Source organism: Gavialis gangeticus, unplaced genomic scaffold (genome assembly GCF_001723915.1).
Source record: "Gavialis gangeticus isolate Ggan-Ray unplaced genomic scaffold, GavGan_comp1, whole genome shotgun sequence".
Classification (NCBI taxonomy): Eukaryota; Metazoa; Chordata; order Crocodylia; family Gavialidae; genus Gavialis; species Gavialis gangeticus.
Window position 1 is genome coordinate 15,030,975 of NW_017729000.1, and position 22,313 is coordinate 15,053,287.

At 43.8% G+C, this 22,313-nt stretch overlaps 1 protein-coding gene across 3 annotated transcripts in view; it reads right to left on the minus strand.

Moving 5' to 3' along the window:
• The window catches only part of P4HA2 (prolyl 4-hydroxylase subunit alpha 2), a 55,184-nt gene that overhangs the window by 15,520 nt on the left and 17,351 nt on the right, over nt 1–22,313 (minus strand). For all 3 annotated transcript variants that reach the window (XM_019506325.1, XM_019506327.1, XM_019506326.1), the window contains 7 exons: nt 20,539–20,635; nt 16,459–16,610; nt 14,445–14,582; nt 12,387–12,626; nt 9,214–9,413; nt 7,704–7,880; nt 2,187–2,257 (listed from right to left, as the gene is read on the minus strand). In XM_019506325.1, the coding sequence (XP_019361870.1) occupies nt 2,187–2,257; nt 7,704–7,880; nt 9,214–9,413; nt 12,387–12,626; nt 14,445–14,582; nt 16,459–16,610; nt 20,539–20,635 (1,075 nt within the window). The remainder of the gene's footprint in view (nt 1–2,186; nt 2,258–7,703; nt 7,881–9,213; nt 9,414–12,386; nt 12,627–14,444; nt 14,583–16,458; nt 16,611–20,538; nt 20,636–22,313) is intronic.

Here is a 22,313-nt window from a genome sequence, read left to right on the forward strand (position 1 = left end):
GTACTCCAGCTGCGGCCTGACCAGTGCCGCGTAGAGGGGGAGGATCACCTCCTTGGACCTGCTCGAGATGCATCTGTGGATGCACGACAAGGTGCGGTTGGCCTTCCTGACTGCATCCCCACACTGCCGGCCCATGTTCATCTTGGCATCAATAGTGATTCCAAGATCCTTTTCTGCCTCTGTACTGATGATAAGAGAGTTCCCCAGCCTGTAGGTATGGTGCCGGTTGTTCCTCCCCAGGTGCAGCACCTTGCACTTGTCAGTGTTGAATCCCATCCTGTTCTCATCCGCCCACCCCTGTAGCCTGTCCAGATCCGACTGCAGCCTATTGCTCCCTTCTAGTGTGCCCACATCCCCCCACATCTTAGTGTCATCTGCGAATTTGAACAGGGTGCTTTTTACCCCCTCGTCCAAGCCGCTGATGAAGATGTTGAACAGCGCAGGTCCAAGGACCAAGCCCTGGGGGACCCCACTGCCCACATCCCTCCAGGTCAAAAATGACCCGTCCACCACCACTCTCTGGGTGCGGCCCTCCAGCCAGTTGGCAACACATTTGATTGTGTAGGTGTCAACACCACAGTCCCCCAGTTTTTTTAATGAGAAAGGGGTGAGAATGGTGGTTATAGCAAGTTCATGGTGTTGATTGATTTGGTTTCGTCTGGGGAGGGAGGAATATGCCACACTGGCACAGAAGATAAAAGAGACTGCAATCATGGATTAGAAACAGACAAGACAGGCAAGATTGTGCCAGTACAACAGCAGCCAACACTGCACTGCTGTGGCTGTCCTGGATAGCCTGGCACTCAGCTTTCAGACACCATGAAATCCAGTCCTGGTACCTCTGGTGTTGGTAAAAAAAAAAAAAGCTTCCTTTTCTTGGAGAAGAGCATTTTCACATAGACAGATTCACCCAAAGAAGAGCTGGGCTTCATGGGCATTTTTACATGTGCTCCTGATGCAGTGCCGGGCACTTTTAATTAGTGAGCTGCACTAATTAAAAAACTGTCCACGTGTCACGTGCATCAGCAGCGCACCTCCATGCTGAGAAAGTGGCGCGGGTGCACTTTTAACTAAAGCGCACAGAACGGGTTTTAGTTCACAGAACACTACCATCACTTTCTCAGTGTGGAGGTGCCCTGTACCGCGGATATACATGTCATGCGCAAGGCTGCCAGAGCATCAATTTACGTGCTCCAGTACACTCGATTAATTGAATCTGCTCCAGTGTGCTGGATTTTCAGTGTCAGAGCAGGCTCCCTGCATGTGTGTAAGTGCCCCATATGCCCAGCAAAGCCAGAATTCTCCTCTTGAAATACCACCAGCCTACTGCAAGTTCGCAGTTCATCCTTCTTACCTTTGAACTCAGATGACTTGCTGGGAAAGCAGTCACCTCTATAGTTTAGCAAAAGAAAACGTGCCCATTACCCCTCCAGAAAGACCAAGTACTTCATAGGAATATGGCAGAGGAGATGCAAGAGATAAAAGCTGATTAATCTTAAACAGAAACACACTAGGTAGCCCTCATCCTGGCCCTGCAAGGATTATTTGTTAAAGAAGTTTTTTTCTTCCAAACTGTCACAGCATTATTGTAAGATTCCTATGCAATACTATAACAATTACCACATATCAGTTTTTATAAGCTATTTGGTAATAAGTAATTTGACTACCAAAAGTCAAAAGGATAAATACAGTTATGCTAACCTATATTAGTATGTTGGACAGAGACTCACAAAAAAAAAAAAACCCTCATTAAAATATCTTCTATTATGCTACTTTAAATTGCACGTTGACATAAGGGTTGAAGTAAAAATATCTTAGAAGATAATAAAGGTACAGATGCTATAAATAGAAGTTAATCTATATCAAATCTCTAAACCCAGGAGAAAGAATAATGTGCAAATACTCCATTTCCAGGATGAAGAACAAAAAAAGAGGGCGTATTAAAAACCCGTAAAAAGGTTTGTTCCTCATGTATGATGCAGTCAGAGATTAAAAGTTATAGCGAATGCAACTAAAATTGTTAACACTCAGATTGTTAACACTTGTGTGACATCAGGTCAGTAAAAGCATGCAGATCAGGGGAGAACGGCAAGAGCACGTGGACTAGCAGTGACAGCTGCAGCGCTGAGTTCAGGTGGAGTGGATTGTGAAGACAAGAAAGCAAGCACTCTGACAAGTAACCTTACCTTTTAGACACCCTGTAGCTGGCCACTGTTAGGACGCCTGTTTTGGGGTCACGCACTGTAGCTCGTGCCAACTGCATTAAAAGAGATTGCAAAGGGGGGAGGGGTAGTGGTAAAGAGTCATTATCATGTTGCATAATGACCACACACGCACATACAGTATCAGTACTCCACCACATGCATCACGTTCATTTTTCAGACTCAAAGTATTGGTTTAGATATACTTCTGGGTAAAATTCAGAGCTGCAGTCTGGAGCCAATTCTGATTTCACACTACAGCAGTCCACAGAGAAACACAGATGGCATAACTATTGATCCTTGGCTAATTAAGGGGCTACACTGGGCATCAAAGATACAACCCATGGGTCACATCCACCCCAGAGCCCTGTCACCTGGCTCCTGGTGGTGTCCATGGGTCCAAGCTGACCTAAGCCGAGCGGACTAGACCATTCCTGCATGCAGGGCCTGGGTCTATATATAGACTTCAGGATCTGTGCTGCATGCAGCACCCCTCAACCCTCCTTGGCCAGTCTAGGATGCACACCACACAGTCCTGGACCAGCAGCATAGGCACCATGCGCAGCATGGGCCATGCACTAGTTGGAGTGTGCAGCACAGGTCATGGACCGGCTGGGGGGAGAAGGGGAAAGCAGAGGCATGGTGCAGATGTGCACATGTAGCAAGCATGGCATGGCAAGCTGGAGGAGGTCCATGGAGCCATATCTGGTCCACAGACCAGCACTGCACCACTCATCTGGCCCACAAGGCTGGGCAACATAATCCATAGCATCTCCTGACACTGGTAGTCAATGTTGCTTGCTGATCAGGTGTGGAAGACAGCCTTTAGCACAGCCTGAGTCAATATTAGCAAGAAGGAACAGAAGCAAATTAAGAAATTCAAGCAGCTTTCCCCCCCTTTAATAAGACAAGAACAGCTGGACCTCTGGAACAGGCTAGCTGAATGCAAGGAAGATGAGTGGGTGCATTAGAATAACAGTGTCCAAACTTTTTGCCCAGCAGGCCAGAGGGACAGTGCCCCGATCCCAGCATGTGGGGGAATGGCATGGCCTGGCTTGGCCCTGTTCCTGGTATGCAGGGGGAGAGGAATGACCTAAACCTGATCCAACTATGTGGTGGAGAGTTGCTTGGCCCAGCCCAATCCAGTCCCACAATGCAAGGCATGGCCCAGCCCTGATCCGACTCCACTGCCAAGTTTCCCCACTTGTGGGGAGCCCCGCGAGCCGGATGTCCAGTTCTGCGGGCTGCATTTGGCCTGCAGGCTGGAGGTTGAGCACCCCTGCATCAGAACAATTCCATCCATTATTTTTGAAGTGAAAAACAGACAAAAATCAGCCCAGGTAGCCAGCAAGAGCTCATGGAAGTAGGTCAGGCAAGCACCTGAGCAACTTAGAGCTCACCAAAATGACAAAAAAAAGAGGCAGTTCAAAGACAGGTCTCAACTGGCTTTCTTGATGGACAATACCCTGAAGAAAGGGTTCATGCTCATCTTGTGGCACAGGTGCTGGGAAAGGACATGCTGAGCTGGGGGTTACAAATGATCCTGGATTACAGGGAAGTGTTCAAGCACTGATCTAGCAAACGAACAATAAAACTGGCAACTGGGAGCTCAGAAAGTTCCAATCACATCTCAAACACCCTAGAGATGCCACAGCTGCAGCAGTATGAACAAGCAGCAGACATAAGATGTAGCCTTCTTACTAGTATCTGGTGCAAAGTTACTCCAAGAGAAAGCCAAGGACAGTGGTGTAGGCATAGCATGCCCACATCTATCCCAGAGCAGCCCTTTGCTTCATGTAAACAGGCTATATACCCGGCTTCCCTCCCACCGACCGGACAGACACTGTAATAGTACTTGCTGGGGAAGTTACCCCACAACAGCTGATTACTGGACCCCAGCATAATTTAAATTGGTCTACAAAAGTAAAGCAAGTTACACCAAAGTTAATGTGTTGTGTGTTCACTCCACAGAACTGCAGTGCATAGTCTAACCTTATATAAAGATATTAAATGACATGTCCAGTTCCTCTGTCTGTAAGATGCATGGCACAGCCTTGCCTCAGAAGGATGCTGTGAGGTTAGTTGTATGCTCTGAAGATGAACGACGCAAAGCCTTTTTGCAACTCGGCAGGACTGTGACACCTCTCTAAATCCAGAGCAACTCCACCGAAACCAGCTGGGTCACTCAGGATTTAAACACTCAACCAAAAATAAATTAAAGCCAGAATTTCTACTCTGCTGAATCAAATGAGTCTACACTGCAAGTATGTTCTGTAGGTAGTGAAACATTTTCAGTCCATCTCCCCCACCACTTCCATCCCATTTAATTACAAATTCTCCCTCATTTCTCTTCCCTTTTCTTTTTCTTTTCCCATTGCCTGCTCAGATTTTCCTTCATATTCCCCTAAATATGTCCTGCTCTGGTTTGTCTTATAATCTGTTCGTTAGTTTTCTTGGCATTACTATTCCCATGATTCTGACTCATTTGGTATTTTATTCCAGATCTCTGCTCCATAAATCACAGCAGGAAAGTCAAGCTGGCTGAACGTTGTTCATTATTTGTACAATGAGGCATTGCTTTTAGAGATACAATTTAGCTTTCCAAACTCTTCATTATGTCTCCATTTTGAAGCTCACCATATGGCTTCTTTCTGTAGCCACAAGTTGACCTGAATGAAGAGAAGACAAAATATGCCTGGCTACATCATTAACCCGTGTCATCTCTTGTTTGGTGACCAAATGGTTCATTTGACTGTGAAACAGACTCTTTCACACACTATTTTCAGCCTATGATAGACCTAGTCACAACAGATAATGGCTGGCAGACGGTAAAAAGTACTGCAGATCTTTTCTTTAAGCCAAGCTCTTTAAAGCCAAGACCCAAGCTCTTTAAGCTTTCTTTAGGCCAAGCTCTTTCAGTGGGAGAGAGAAGAGTCTGGGTAACAGGTATTTTGTAGGATGTATAGAACTGGTATGAAACACTTGCTCTACTCAGAGAATTACATCTAACCTTCCTTTACCAGATCATCTCTTTAAATAGAGTTTTGGATCCAGTTTAGACCATCCCCCAGCTGCTGCTTCAAGACTTTCAGAGCACAGCTCTCCCTGCAAACCAAGATGACCAACAGTATTATCTGTCCAAATCCAGCAATGCTCCATAAATACTCTCTGCTACACCTCTGTCTAAGCAGATACATGGGGATTACAAACAAGCCCAGTACTGAAATCTAGATTCATCCTATATTAACCTGCTAGAACTGTTCCACGCCAGTAAAATCCAGAGTTTTACTGAACTTTCTCTTGGTTCACGGGAGACACTTACTTAGAAAGCAAGTAATTTCCTGTTTAAAGTTAAAATTGCCTTGTAATCAGAACAAAAACCAACTGTGTTTTGTAAGTGAAACATGAAAAATACAATATTTGCATAGCTATCTTCACTTGGCACTATAACGTGAACCAATTTCACAATTGCTTGGAACAGAGAGGAGAGATTTCAAGGAGGTCTTCTAGACTAAAACACAGGTGGTCCCAAGATCCAGGAGACTCATACTGTACCCTACCTCCAAGTTCTCTCTGCAAAGCTCTCATGATTCCTGACTAAAGTTTCCTGGCTCAAAAATATTTTTTTATGAAGGAATTATCCCATCACAGCATTCTAGTTTCCACTTTTTTAGCCATAACACTGCAGTTTCAAAGCAACTCTGCAATTAGATCACAGAGATTGAAAAATTAAATTTTTGCGAACTGCACCAGAATATATATACATGTACATATACATCTAAAACTATATAGTTTACCTACTTTCATTGGGCCTCACCCTGATTTCACATACATGGGTGCAGATCAAATGGAATTCCATTTAAATCAATGGTGGTATACCAATATGAAAACAGTGAGAACAAGGCCCCTGGGTTTTCATATATAGGATATATTCCTGAGCACCAAGAGCAGGCTAGGTTAAATGAGCTGTTAATGACCATCTTACTTGAAACTAATTTGCTTTGATTAGAAAGGGAAAAAAAAAAAAAGTCAGTAACATGGATTGGTTTGAATTTGAGTAACTTTTAAAGTTCCAAAAAGTGTTTTAAAGCATGGTGGAACTGTGGTTAATAACCTCCGTTCCTGGAGGAGCAAGGCTTCAAAACAGACATAAAAAGTTTGCTGCCAAGGCAGCTGGCTGGTAGGCATAGAAGTCTGAGCTTCATGAACTTCCTAAATATAATTCATGTTCCTGAAGGTATCAATTTCTCACTCTGATCCAATTATACTTACATGTTCTATTAAAAATGATATAAGCACAATGATTATCCTGACAGGGTTTACAGTTTACAGCAATGGCTAAAAGAAAAAGGTTAACATGAATAATTCATTACCCCACCATAAGTGAAGTGAGTTTTAACTTCTTGTCAAACTTGACAGACCAAAATGCATGTTATCTTCAGTAGCACTTGTTTTCCTTATTGGAATTTAGCATATAAAAGGAGGTAATTTCAGTGCTTAAAGATTAGACAAATGTACAAGAAATGTTAGGTTCACGGTACCTGTACAGCACAGCATATCATTGTTCATCAGTTATGCTGTCACTACAGTTCAGAATCTGAGTAAACACACCGAAACTTAGGCTCATAAAAATCAGTTCTGAGACTGTTTGACATGTGCTTCAAATGGGAAGGAAGGGAGCTGCCAAACCAAGCCCTTTTCTGCCCTGCTGGCAGCTCACAAGGTGGAGGATAGAGATACTTCCAGTATCTCAAAACACCTTTAGAAAAAGAGCATGCAATGCTTTTACACTGACCAGTATTTCCTGTTGCGAAGAAACCAGTTCTAATAATCGAAGGCTGTGAGCTACTGTGGAGGAGTGCACAAAGCATGCTCTATTCGTTATACTCCATGTCATGCCCTACTTCCTTGAACTGCAGTGTTATTGAGGTTTGTCCACAACAAGCTCAATCAGAGCCTAACTCAAGCAGCATTTTCAGGCTCTGAAAAACCCACGTAAAACTCACTTCGACTGAAATCAATGGGATTTAATCTTCTAAATGCACTGATATTTACTGGGATTTGGGTCTTGCTTTGTTCAACACTGCAATGCCTTTAAAAACCTGGGCCTTGGGATCCTAACATCTAGAGGTAGCTCTGTGTATGTCAACTCCCAATTCAGAAGTAGCATAGCCATTCAGGCAATGCTGCACCCCATCTAATTATGCCCAATCCCTAAAAGAGCCAAGTAAGCTTAGATGGAGATCATCTTGAAGTGTGGCTGTATTCCTTCTGATCCAGGATCCAGCACATACAGGGCTACCTTGCACAGCTGTACATGGCATTGCTTCATGCCAAGCAAACAGCCCACGAGGCACTTAAGCAAGATTCACCTTAAAGTTTCACACAATATTAGCTCAGTTTCACATGTTTAATATCCACTTACCCCACCTTCCCTGCTAGAGCTAGGGCATGGAACTAGCAGCCAATGGTGAGATGAAGTGCAAGACGAGGAACGCTTACCTTTGGTTTAGCCAATTCTTTGATTTTCTCTATTTCTTCATCTGACATGACATCATAGTATCGAACTATGTGAGGGCTGTCCCATTCATCTTCTTCCTTGAAGGGAGCTATGAGCAGATGGGGATTCCTGTTTCCATCGTGGTACCTGCAGAACAGCCTCTTCTGTCTCCGAGGTGTCTGATCCATAAAATCCCCAGACAACACACACTTACATTAGTTTCATTTTTACTCCTTTAAAAATGTTTAAAGCTATGAAAACAGTTTGCTTTCTGCCATACTAAAGGAGATACTGGAAAATTGGATGTCCAGTCTAGCGGACGTAGTGAATTTAACCAGGTAAAAACTAGACTATGTCTCTGCAAACATCTGTGAGCAGAAAGCAGCCCTTCCTCCTGTGCACCCTTGAGTAAGTGGTGTGGAACTTTACTCTGTGAGTGTTTAATCATAATCTGTAATGTACAATGGAGACCAAATGACAAAGTAGGCAGCTGTCTTGCATGCAAGATATTGCAGCTGGGTTGGTAGGGGAGGAAAAAAAATCTCTAAAGCCCAGAAGACAAAAAGGCTGCAATTACTCTGGGATTTATAACCATAGTTGAAACAGGTATTAAAAATCATGCTTTCTCCCCTTCCTTGAGCAATGATTAAGAAGTCCTACAGGGACAAAGTTCAAAACAGGAAAAGGCTGCTAGAATCCTTTGCTACCATGCATGCTCAGCATAACTGGCTGGACAACTGTTTTCACCACCCTTTGAGAGAAGCATCGGGAAGACACTTTTTCCTACTTAGCTGTTCAGATAGCACCATATAAAAACAAAGTTCCACTGCAGGCTGCTTCCAAGGGCAATAACTAACTCACCCCACAAAGGGAAGAACCCAAGCCCTCTCAGCAACACAGAGTATTTGTACATAAGTTCAGTACAGTTAGGAAGGTCTGCTGCTACCTGCTGGGGGACAAGCAGCTACCAACCACACTTCCTATAGGTATATATATAGCTCTCCAAAGCAGTAAAAACTATGTTCTTTTCACCACCTACTGGCAGAGAATAGTAAATTTCCTGGACTAAGATGAGGGAAAAAACGATTCTCTCCAGATTATTCCTTTTTATAAACAGTATTTGAGTAATGGTTTGCATTTACCCAGCAGTCAACTTGAAAATGGAGCGACTAGAAAGTGAATGGAGTCTGCTACTATACCATACCCGCTGATCTCTGCCAAATTACCACATTGTAGGAACTCTGATGGAAAACCAAGAGCAGAGTCAAGGGACGATATCAAATCAGTAAATACCACTGTAACTGATGGGCTGGACTGAACTCACCTACTCTTCCTTTCTTCTCTCCCTCCCCACTCCCAAGAATGCTACAGGCTTCAGGGTGAAGTATGAACTAGATCATTTGCCATAAGCTATAGAAAGGCCTTAGTACTTGGAAGTGTGTAGTGCAATGCAAGTTTTGGGAAGAACACCACAAACTGGTTATCACTGTTGGTATTTTATGCTTCTCTTACCATTTTCACTCCTTCACCTCTGCACAGACCTTCATAGATCTCACGCTCAGGCAGGTAGTCAGAAGGCCTCTCATAGACCCCTCCTTGCATCACCGGTTCTGTTCTAGTGGACGTCTTGTTCAATAACGTCTCCATCCTTTCCTTCGCCAGCAACTTCTCAAAATATCGCAGGTTGCTTCCGGCCCTCTCATGAGTGGAATCTTCAGAGGGGAATAAAAAATAGACAGGACTAACGAGTTACACCATTGCAGGAATCTGGTCAGTGAAAGACTTCATCTCAAAATACTGCGGTCATCTGCCCATGCCAGCCTCGCCACAGCAAACACTATTTTTCAAATGGACACACAAGCTCCATCCTCCAGTGTCATATTAGCACAAAGTCAGATTCAATATAGGCATACATGCAAGGAGAGCTTGAGCAATTCACCTGCAAGGAAGCTGGTCATGATCCTGTACAGGCAATGTGCATTTCAAAGCAAGTGGGAGTATCTAGGGTAAGAGTACAGTTCAGGTGCTACAACTTGCTTGCTTGGCCTGGTTAGTTGGGCAAGATACTACATTGCTTCCAAGACAAAAATATTCTTGGATTTCTCTGCAATATCTCAGATTCAAACCAAAATAAGTCTCGCAGAGAGATTGGTGTGCTCATCTCTGGGCTTTTGGTTTGAGTCCACTTCTGGCAACACCTTCAGGGCTGCTCTCCCTTACGCTTAGTAACAAATCTTCCTCCCCCACCCACTCTTTAATCTTATAACAGGAACCATTCCCAGACTGCATGAAAAAGAACTACTAACTAATCCCTGGATGTCATTCTCCCCTTGTACTTGGCCTTCGTGAGGCCACAGCTGGATTACTGCGTCCAGTTTTGGGCTCCACACTTCAAAAAGGATGTGGAGAAGCTCGAGAGTCCAGAGAAGAGCCACGCACATGATCAGAGGTCAGGAAAACAGACCTTACAACGACAGGCTGAGAGCCATGGGGCTCTTTAGCCTGGAAAAGTGCAGGCTCAGGGGTGATCTGATGGCCATCTATAAGTTTATCAGGGGTGACCACCAGGATCTGGGGGAACATTTCTTCACCAGAGCGTCCCAAGGGATGACGAGGTTGAACGGTTATAAAATCCTGCAAGACCATTTCAGGCTGAACATAAGGAAGAATTTCTTTACTGTCTGAGCCCCTGAGGTCTGGAACAGCCTGCCATCAGAGGTGGTTCAGAGAACCTACATTGAACATCTTCAAGAGCAAATTGGATGCTTATCTTGCTAGGATCCTGTGACCCCAGCTGACTTCCTGCCCTTTGGGCGGGGGGCTGGACTCGATGATCTTCCGAGGTCCCTTCCAGCCCTAATGTCTATGAAATCTATGAAACTATCGTGGTAGAGTAACAAGTGCCCTTTTTAAATGTCATAACACCACTAAGCCACTACTGGCAGGCCAGGTCTGTTGTGCAGTGGTGCTGATAAAGGCTTAACACGGGCAAAGTACACTGCGATGTGCTGCAGCATAGGAGACAACGTTTAATAAATATGTAAAAGAAGGATGAATCTCATTTGAGGACATCAGAGAGTTTTACCAAATTATACTGGTGAGTGTTTTTTCTTTTTAATATAACAACTCTTCAGCCTCTACCAAGAGACAGCTAAAGGCTATTTAAAAGTGCAGAGGGGTACAACCCCAGCTGACTGAGGCATGAGCTGTGAAGAACATTCGATGTAAAATATGGCTAAGTATAACCACCATTCCTTCCCACTGCACTTCACCTATAGCTCATTCTCCAACCTAGAGGGAAAGCAGTGGAAGCACAACTGCTACAACTTGAAGACACTTAAAAAAAAAAAAGGCATGAACTAGATCAGAAGTGGCCAAACTACACCTCAGGACCCACAGGCAGCTCCTGAAGGAAGTCATTTTAAGATAGCTTATGATGCAAGCTGGGGCACCGTGTGCTGATGACCAACTTTAGGGCACGGCCACCTCAAAACTTTCATTTTCCATAGCTCAACCTTGTCAAGACCTTTACTTGCAGCTTGATTAGAAGCATTAGGCAGTTTGCCCAGGCCTAAACTAGACCCAGTTCATTCAAGTGGGCAAGCTTCCCATCCTATAAATATCTGTGGCAAAAAGGAGTGAGGAAGGCAAGAGGTTTGCAGGAGAAAACAGCACCTAAGCAAGTGATCAGCGGGATCCGTATCTTCAGTTTCCCACAGAAAAATTAAGTAAAATGTGGATTTCACCTTTTTACTAGAGGCAAATGCAGATTTCTCATTTTACCGGAGAAACCTGAGGATTTGCAGTTTTGGGACAAGCTCTCTGCAGGCGGGCAGAGTTCCAGCCTGCAGGGAGTGGGAGAAGGGCAGTCAGTATGTGCGACTCGGTGCTGCAGGGAACAGCAGAGCCATGCAGAAAGCTGCCTACCGCTGCGAGCTCCGTGCTGCCTGCATCCCCTGCATGCAACCCTGTGCTGCTGCCCCTGCTGCAGCCACACAGGCAGGGGGTGCTTCGCCAGGGCAGCATGGAGCTCACAGCAGCAGGCAGCACCCCCCCAAGCCCGCAGTGGGCAGGAAACAGGGGTAAACCTGGACTCCACTCCACTGTAGCAGCCGCTGCCTCCTGCCAGAGGCAGGGGGCTGTGGACCTGGGTCGCAGGCCTTGTAGCCCTGGCAGCTGGGGGCCCCCCTCCACAGGGCAGGGGGAGCAGGAGCTGTGGGTGGGAGGTAAGGGGCACCATCAGGGCTGGGGGTTGTGGGAGGAGTGAAGGGCAGGAGCAGGGCCAAGGGGGTCCTTTCATTTTAATCACGGATTTTGGGGGTTTTAAAAGAAATCAGAGCATTCTTGATGTTTTACCAGAGAAAGCCAGGATCCCTGGTGATCAGAGACCTTCCCCTTCATGTTCAAACCCAAGCTTTGCCATCATGCAAACAACAAACCTCATGCAGGGACATCACACGCAAGCTTGATATTTTGGGTAAGCTTTGCATGGATTGTGGGATACATTTTGAGATGGAAGGTGTTCAGCACAATAAACTGTTGATCCAGTGTAAGCGTTTATGGTATGTCACATAGCAGAATATTCTGGCTGTCAACCCTAATATTTATAGGATGCAGATGTTTTTGGCATTGCCCCCTACAGTATGCTCTGGCTTTAAAAAAAATGGATCATTTGTTCTTCTTACCAAGAGAAATGAGACGTCTGGTGAGTTCCATGGCCCTGTGCAAGTCGCCGAGCTGAAAGACGGCATAGCTGAGATAGTCCAGGATCTCTGCTTTTGTGATGGAGGATTCCTCTCCTTCTTCATGCTGTTTTAAAGCCTGCTGCATCCACAGCACTGTGTGATAGTAGTCTCCATCATTGTAAGCTGTTTTTCCCATGCCAAAGCAGTCATCCACTGTCAAAGACGACCTGTACTTTGTTCCTAAAATTTAGAGATAAAGCTTTAAGTACCCTATTCAAATGTTCCCAAGTCAAAAGCTGTCTTGTTTGGAAACAGACTGCAAGTTAGCGATGGAATTTATCATCTGGAAAACCTCGTGACAGTGGATAGTGGTGAGATTTTAGACCCTCTCCAGCTCAGTAAGATCCATTTAGCTTCAAGAGAGATAAGGACCATAACTGGCCACAATTCCATGAGATTAACTTCCATGGAAACCAATGACTTTAGCATAAAATCAGGAATCTAAATCTTATCTTGCCCTCGGCCTACCACATACCCTGGTTACCATGGAATAGGCACATGCCAAAATATTCAGTGCATTTTCCCCTTTCGCTTTCCCTTTCCTCATGTGTTAAGGAAGTGATACTCATGGTAGGGAACTAAGTCAAAAAGAGGCCATGTGACTTGTCATGAGTCAAAATGCAAGTTTTTCAAATCCCAGCTGAGTGCTCAAACTGCTGAGCCATACTGTCACAGTGGGAGCTCCCTAGCAAAAGAACTTCCTGTATTATTGCTCTATAGTGACCGGTACAGTGAGGAGCTAGTGGTCCCTGGCTGTGTGACAATCATAATTAAGGCAAGCGGAACTCCAAATACTATAAATCAACACTTTTTTTGTTTTGTTTTTGCTTTTTTAAAAGATTGTGCCTACTGCAATGACTCCCTGCAAAAAAGAGTCAACCAGCCAAAAATCCCAACTTACCCTTACCTTGTGCAACTTGCCCATGAACAAGCCTGAACTAGCACTTAAAGAAGCTTGTGTCTTCAGAGCTGTATCTATGCAAGAAGACATGATTACACTATTGCCACAATTGCTTCTATACTACCAAAACCAAAAAAATTCAGATGAAAAATTCTTGTCCTTGAGGGAGACTGCTGCTCTGGGAAAATATAAACACATGTGTAAGCTACTTAGAGAAAACAGGTGTGACTGGAGGATCTGAAGTGTTAACAATACTAAGCAGCCCAATTTCTTTCTGCTTGCCTTGCCATCTCATTGCATATTTCTCACACATACCTACCAGAGATTTCTTATGCAGCCCCTTCCATCAGGTATATCCCTTGGGAGCCTCCAAATCCCGTATCAGACATTTGTTGCTTAGCTACAGCCCACCTGGGAGAACCTGTTTACTGGACTGTAACCAGCTCATTTTTCTTGGATGCTTCTGTTTACCAGGTCAATGGTGCCTGACTGTTCGTCATTGTTAAGCCTCTGCTAGGAGCACCCTTCCAACAAAAGTCTGATAGCACTTTCAGGTCTCCCAGTTAAGAGGGCTAAAATGCAACAGTAAAAGTGTAGTGAAGTTTGCAATCAAAATGGCTTTCAATAAGAAACTAGACATATAACATCCTACTAAGGAGACTTGAATAATACATTCTATGAACTCACGTAACATTTGGAGGACTTGGTCATTTTTTTTTGGAGAACTTCCTCAACTTTGTTGACAAACCACTTAATGAATTTTGAAGACTCTTTTAACAGAGTTTTGTTGAGAAGGTGCTCATGGCTGCAGAACTTCACACCATCCTTTCAGTTACAGGTACAGTGTAAGATTTCATATGGCCACCCATCCTTCACTGGACATGGGATGGCCAATTCTTAAGGATAATAGGAAAAACCCTTAAGTCATAAAGTATTAAAACCCCAAAATTCAAACAAGTCTTAGGTTCTCGGATCTTTAAAATCATGTGAAATAATAGGACTGCTCAGAAGACTGGTAAAAGTTTTTAAAAAGGTCCAAAGTGTCAACCACCTTTTTCACCTAGCTGAATATGCAGAGGAGAGAACTGCTCTGTTACCTGGTAGTACTCCCTTAGAAATGGTCTCAGGATCCAGCTTATATGTGTCCTGTAGACGCATTAGAGCCTTAGCAGCTCCTGTCTCATCTTCCTCAGTTGGAAAGAACTGGCGTTGTATTGTGAGGTTTGCAATAAAGCCTTAAGTTAAAAACAGGGAGGAATGAATTAGTTCCACTATTCAAATAATTAGATAAAAAAAAAAAATCAGACTAGTTCAGGACCATGAACATCAGGTTTGTTTTGCAACTTTCCTCAACAGGTATCAAACAACTGAATCATTCTTTTACCAGGCTCAAGTCATTAAATGTTGTTTTCTACATACTGTTTTGTTTTATAAAAAAGTTAAAACTCAAGCTAAAAAAAATGCCAGAAATCCCAACATAAACTGCATACTATGAGAAAAGACTAAGCTATTAACAAAAGTACAGCTATGCATATTATAGCCCAAACACTGCTTTTCATACATGCATCCTCTATGCATCTCCCCACCATACATGTTGACAGCTCCCCTGATTTCTGTTGAGGCAGTGTCTCATCAAGACTGCTGCGATCCTTCTCTACTAGGTTTCAAGAGGCCTTTCAAGTTTGAATGCAGAGTGCCAGCTAATACAGACAAGCTTGAAAAATCTCAGATGGTCCAAGGCAGACCGTCAGCCCTAACCAGATCACACTTGTGAGATTTCCAAAGGAAAGAAACTAAGCATTTACTCTCTTGGGGTAAGGGCAGGCCACACTGCAGTTTGAAACTGTGCTTTGACCCATCTTTAACAAAGAAATGCAAGTACTTTTACTTACAGAAATTAATCCACAAGACCAGGTGGATTCTGCTTAGTACAAAAAACTGAACTGGGTCAACGTCATGAGGTTATAAGAGCAGAGCCATTTTAGTTCCTGTTTTCTTAGGCACTAACTAACAGAACAGACTGAATAAAGTCAAATGCAAATAGGTATATGGATTGAAACATCCCATAACCCTTTTAAAGAACAGAAAAACAAAACTCTGCCATTTTAAATCTTACAGCAAAACACAATTGTACCAGTTTTCAAAGAAAGTTTTTAAGATGAGAAGTATAAACACAGTAGAATTAACTGTCTGTCCAAAAAGATTAGCATTACGTTTTCTTCAGAGGGACTATTCCACCATTTGATAAAGTCTTCACCAAAAAAAAAAAAAAAAAGTTTTCAAAGCTTCTAAACTTTAGCCTAAACTGAGTGGAAACTAAAAACATGCAGTGCAGTTCAGAGAAAAAACATATTTCCTCCTTTTCTTCTGTTACTTTCAGAAAGTCCAATAAAAATAAACTGGCAGTACAAGTGTTTAAGCTTGAGGAAGTGAAACTATCCAAGGCAGGCTCTCTGAAGGCTATGCTGCAAAAGGTTAGCATATGGAAGATTGTTTACAATAGGCTCATGAATAAAGAAATAAAATAGTTGTCATCAACACAAACTCTACAATATCCACCAGCTGTTAGTGCTGGAAATGATCAGAAACCCCTGGAGAGCCAGTCTGGGCAGCATGGTTCGATTTTGAAGTCTTTCCATCCACTTATCAAAAGGCCAAATCAATCCAAGACCAAACACGCATGGGCTTGGTGTGAAAATAAGAAAGAAAAGCAGATAGGGAAGACTGAGTGGAACAAGACCTATGCCTTAACAACACAACTCTCAAGACAAGCAATACTTTACAAGACAAGCATCTTAACATTTGGACCTTTTGAAACGCAATCCTGCTCTTCACCTGATGTTCCAAAAGAGCAAAAAGGCCTCCCATAACTAATAAAACTAAAACTAATCAAAACTAGGGAAACTGCTTCTGGTCTAGCTCAGGATTTCTTTGGGTGTTGAACGAATGGAAATGGGGAATGGTAACCACAAACCAAGAAGCTGTTCCACAATTCTAGCGACAATATTCAAAACCATGACTGAATCTGAGCTTCTGCTGTATGAGTGGGGAAAAGAAGAGATGGTCTTACAGCAGTTACAGAAAAGTGTTTTCTTGCCTTGAATGCCTTACCATTTGTAGTGTCCTGAAGAACTAGATTCTCCAATTCTAGCCACTCTGTATTTAAGCGCTTCACCAGCTTATATGCATTTACTGGATGTGCCAGATACCCTTCTGGATCTGATGTTGATTTGCTAGTCACTGCCTCCATTTTTTCAGCCCAGCTGGAAAAAAAGAGGAGTATGCCTGAATCTGTGAGCAGATTTACGAGTGCAAGTCATTTTAATTTCACATCTAAAACACGTGCAGAGCTGCAGGGCTAGTTTTCACTCTTCCCGAGTGAAACAGTTTCATAGTTGGTAGGGTCAGAAGGGACCTAAGCAGACCACCAAGTCCAACCCCCTGCCATGGGCAGGAAAGGATGCTGGGGTCAAATAACCCCTGCAAGGTGATTGTCTAGCCTCCTTTTGAAGATCTCCAGGGTAGGAGTGAGCACCACTTCCCTTGGAAGTTGGTTCCAGATCCTAGCCACCCTGACTGTGACAACTGATTTAACTACACTAGTGCTGTGTTACCGTCTTAAAGGAATCTAATTTGTGATGATGCCCCAAGTACCCCAATCATAAAAAATGGTCATAGTGCAGGGTGATTACAGCATAATCATTCTGAACCAGTCACTTATTTACATCTCAGTAATTCAGAATCACTCTGCTTTTCTAAGATCTCTTTAGCTTCTTACAGTAACCCCGTGAAAGGAGACGGGAAACTGGACTCTTGACTTTTTCAAGTTATAAAAGAGGCTTCCGATGACAATAGCTAAATGAGGATAATGTCAGATACTGGGGATGAATTTTTCTTCATAGCTTCAAAAGAGAAAATATGTTACTGATGAGCGTTTATATGCCATTGCATGACATATGATCCAAATTATTATTTTAGCTAGACATTTTACTAAGGCTATAGTAGTCTCCCTCAAGTCCACCAATATATTAGCTCTTATAAGAATCATGTGCCAAAGTTTTGCCTCTCTTCAATACACTATGGAAAGTCAGTACTCTGTCAAGGCAAAACAAATGTAAAACATCTTTGCTCTTGGGCTTCACTGAGAGCAGTCCATCAGCTTCCACTTGTGATCTTAGAGTCTCCAAGTCAAGTAGGTCATGAAAAAATGATGGTGCTAACAAAAACAAGATAAACAATTTGTGAATAAATGGCTCTGTTCATCTTTCTCTATACATTCGAAAAGTCTGGCTCCGAAGTAGAATATACAGCTACTTCTTCATAAAACCTTTACAGAAATTATTTTTTAACCTGAACCTCATTTTTAACCACAACAAAAAGTTACCTTAACATTTTTCAAGCTCGCAATTTTAATAACATAAATAATAAAAATGAAATTAGGGTAGATTTACTTCACTCTCTACAGAATAAGCAGTAAACCCTGGTATTACTCACTGAGCAGTATCTTAGCAGTAGTAGTGCTAAGACTAATAATAGTATTGAAACTATTATTTGTTTCAAGTATTAACTATTAGGACTATTAGTAGCAGTCTTTAATTCATTGTGCATTTATCATACCAGTAAAATCTGGGTGTCCAAGTGTTAGAGGATTTGCACATTGCTCATGATCCGAGGGAACCCAGGACAAGCACATTTCTTCCAAGGGTCCCACAGAGATCGGCTAAATGGTCTGGTCAGTCATACAAGAGGTTAGTGGCAGGGCATGGCACTGAAACAGACTCCAAAGTTGCAGGCTACCACCTTTACCAATGGGCCATGCGCTTCCTTCTAGTAATGCCAATGAAACTATTGAGACCGAGTAATAGAGAACTACTGCATGAGTAAAAGTAGCAGATCTGGCTTTTATTTCCACTTCTTCATATACTAGCAGGATGCTACAATATTTAAGTTAACACTAGGTGAGGTGGGGGAAAAAGGTTCTGGCTTTTAAAATTAATCCAAATTACTTCTACTGAAAATAAAATTGTAGCTGACATTCAGACAGATGTTTCTGCAGATGATATTTATGCAAAGGCTTGTTTTGACAAAAGCCTAGACTGACCTGGCAGCCTCCCTTTAAGAGATAATATAGTCACTGGATCTTAAGGTTTATGGAGAGAGATTCCACCCCACTGCTTAAAGGACTGAAATTTCATGAAAGATTGGCTCCTGCCTGGTTACTTAAATTAAGCAGCAGAACATTTGCAATGTTTCATTACCCACAGAAAATAGTTGGGAGTGCTGAGCACTGCAGTGTCAGTGATGGATGCACAGCACTTCTGACCCTGCCTGACCCTTCTGAGATACCTGGGTGTTGTCCCTCTATCTGTGATGTTGTAATCCATGCACCATCCAAAGCATGTATTAATGCTCAAATCCCCTAGGTGAATGAAAGTGCTTTTTAACCACAATCTGCCTTTTGGAGCCATCAGAAAAGTGACTGCCAGCAGAAACATCTCAGTTGATGGCAGTGTCAGAAATAGCCTGAACTCCCCTTCCAGCCAAGTGCCAATACTAATTAAGCTACAGTCATATTTCTTTGTGCTTGTTCTCTTCCTGACCCCCAGGAATATTACACTTTTGGCTGTTCTGTGGCTCAATTTCAGCAGAAGGGATGGAGGGTGTCTCCCCCTCCAAAACAGCCTCTTGCCTGGTGGCTCAGGAATTTTTCTGGGAAGTGGGAGATGTGGGTTTGAATCCCCACAGGCTAGGAGGAGCTAGAATGTAAGTGTCCCACTTCCTAGTGAAGGGCTCTAACCTCCAGAATGGTATGTAATAGGCAAGCACTACAAAAACCTCCTCCAGCCATGTGTTTGATTGAAGGTAGCTACGACTGTTGTGTGTAATGTTGAACTCAGTACCTTTGGCATGTGCTAGACCTGGTTAAAGCATGCCTGCAAGGTTAGGTCCTTCTGAAGACCTGCAAACTACTTTGCCTATTTTTTTAATTTCAAACGAGACCTAGAAAGACAAGAATCCTAAGCTCACAACTGCCTAGGGCTAGTTCTGGGCATGCAACCAGCACAGAACAGGAGATGCTAGGGAATCCCAGGTCATAAAGGGAAGAGTTTAGGTGCCTCCAGCATTAGTCAGATACTAAGGAGAGGACTTGGGGATCTAGGCACTTGGACTATGGACAGAAATTGCACATTAACTGGTATGAGTGATTAGAAACCAGTTCAAATCTGTAACACAACAGAAGTTCAGTGCACATAAACTGCTTTCAAAATAGCCAAAACCAGTTCAAGATAAACCTGGATGGATGCAGTATCAGACTTCAGTGGCTTAGATTAAATCCATTTATTCAGTTTCTGTCCCAGATCCCCTCCAACTTCAAGTCAAATCAGTCCTCCAACATCCTAGGATGCTTTGCACCTCCCCCCCCAACTCCCCCTCCCCCCCCTTGCAGGGTGGACAGGTTAGCCTTAACCAAAGCTGTCTGCCCAGCTGAGCGGGGTGGCGTGCTCTAGCGCCCTCCAGCTTCTGGCCTAGGCCACTGGAATCAAAAGTGAACGTCCGTTCACTTGCTTATTGGTTTAAGCAATGCAAATTAGACTATCCTGCAAACATTGAATCAATTTAGCCTTGGGTTTTTTGACTGTCTGTACTTAGCCTTAGATAATGTTTTGGATCCTTTAAGGTTGCCACCTTGGTTACCACTTTAAGATTACCATCAGAAGTACCCAGGAAGTCAGTGCAATATTAAACTCATGATGCTTTGAATCAACGGTCAAACAAGCATGCTATTATTATCTGCATGCTATGAAATGCTCAGGTAGACTATACAGAAGCAGTTTAAGTCAAGCACATCAATGCAGAGCACCAGAGAAGAATAACAGGTAACGGCGGCCACATCTTCATTGAAGATGAAGTGTTTTAACCAGTTGACTTGGGGAGCGAAGCAGAACAGTCTTGACTACTGCTCTCTCGTAAGAATGGAGGAATGGACAAGAGAACCCCGAGACGGAGACCGCTCATCCTTACTGTCCTCAAGGAAAGCAGGGAGGGCACATAGTGTTCTCCGCTTTTTATGCTCCCACTTTATGCTTTTCCTAGCACCAGGGGAAATACTAAACCAGATCTTGTGACAGAGATGAAGGCATGAAGACACTTACAGTCCAAGTAAAACAGTTGCACAGTCCTTTCTCTTACCTTTTAATCTTAGAGAGCTTGGACTCTTCCTCTCTAATATATTCCTTCAGAGATCGCACCAAGTCTCTCTCTGAATAAACCAGGTCAGTCATTTGACCTGAAATGGAAGCAGACAAAATGTTACTACAGAGTTACATCTAGGAACCACTCTTTTCCACAGCCAGAGGGAAAACTTCCCAGATGTTCTCAGGCTAGTAAAAGACTAGAAAGTATTAACATTTACAGTATTTACTTAAATACAAGGTGAGGTGCCCCTTCCCCCACCCCACCCCACAAAACAGCATGAGAAAAACAGCCACTCACCTTATATGACTCTGGCCCTGACCTGGGCTCAAGGGCTAGAGTCCAACACGCAGCAGCCTCCTGCTCCCACCTCCACTTCCCGTCCGCAGCTTCAGCCCACCTGCTCCCCCACCCCACTTACTGTCAGGTGCAGCTTGGCTCCAGTTCAGGCCGGGGTCTCTCTGGAGCACACAGCACATGAAAACTTCTTCTCCTGCCTAGCCAACCAGCAGTGCTGACACTGCTGCATGGCCAGGCAAAGGCTGAGCTTCCACATGCTGTGTTCCAGGACACAGCAGCCCAAGCAGTATCTGACTGTAAGCAGAGGGAAGCAGGGGAAGAGGCAGATGGAGGAGCAGGGGGAAAGAGACAAAGACTGGCAGAAGCAAGGACTGAGGGGGTGCAGGTGGCAGGGAGGAGCAGCAAGGCTTCAGGGGGAGGAAGTGGGTGGGGGCAGAGGGCCTGACCCCGACCCCCCACCCACTGCTTTCCCTGCTGTAATGATGGAGCAGGCAGGGAGAATTCAGGATTCTCCCCCTCCAATACTCAGATTCTATATCCGGAAAATTATAACAAATTTATAAGTTTTCCATACATAGAATCTAATTACTGGGGGGGAGTCATCTTATATTTGAGTAAATGCAGTAAAAGCCCACGAGATGAGCCCCCATTTCTCAGTTATATGAGATATATAATTCCTTCATGTGGCTTTGAAGGAATCTCAGCTTTAATATCTTGCAAAGAAAATTTGCCGTGCCCCCTTTTTTGCCTTTGTTTAATGTTGCTGGTACCTCCATCTGCAGCCAATTAAGAGAAATCTGATGTAATGCATCTTTCAAGGCAAAGTGGTTAGTGGTCAGAATTGTTGCCATGGAATCCACTCTACATATGGGTGCAGATTAGGTCATACTGCACATTTCTCAATTGATGTCACAGGCACTTAGGCCTACAGCCCCTGATTATGTGGCTTATACAGGGTAACCGTGAAAACACCTTGTAAAATCCAAATACAGAAAAATTACAGTCTGATGCTGGTAATCCAATATGTAAAAACTCTCCTAATGGAAAGTTAGACTTGTATACTGGCAGCCTCTTTTGCATTTTATACTTAGAATCATAGACTCGATGAGTGGGAAGGATCATCGAGTCCAACCCTCTGCCATGGGCAGGAATGAGCACTGGGGGTGGCAGGGGTCATAAGACCCCAGCCAGGTGCCTGTCCAGTCTCCTCTTGAAGATTTCCAGGGAAGGGGAGAGCACCACCTCTCTGGGGAGCCTATTCCAGGCTCTGGCCACCCTCACAGTGAAGTAGTTCTTCCTAATATCTAACCTAAACCTATCCTCCCTCCGCTTGTGGCCATTGTTCCTGGTGACTCCAAGGGGGGCCCTGGTGAACAGACTTTCCCCGAGTCCCTGCTGCTGGCCCCTGATAAGGTTGTAGGCAGCCACAAGATCCCCCCTCAGTCTCCTCTTGCGGAGACTGAAGAGATTCA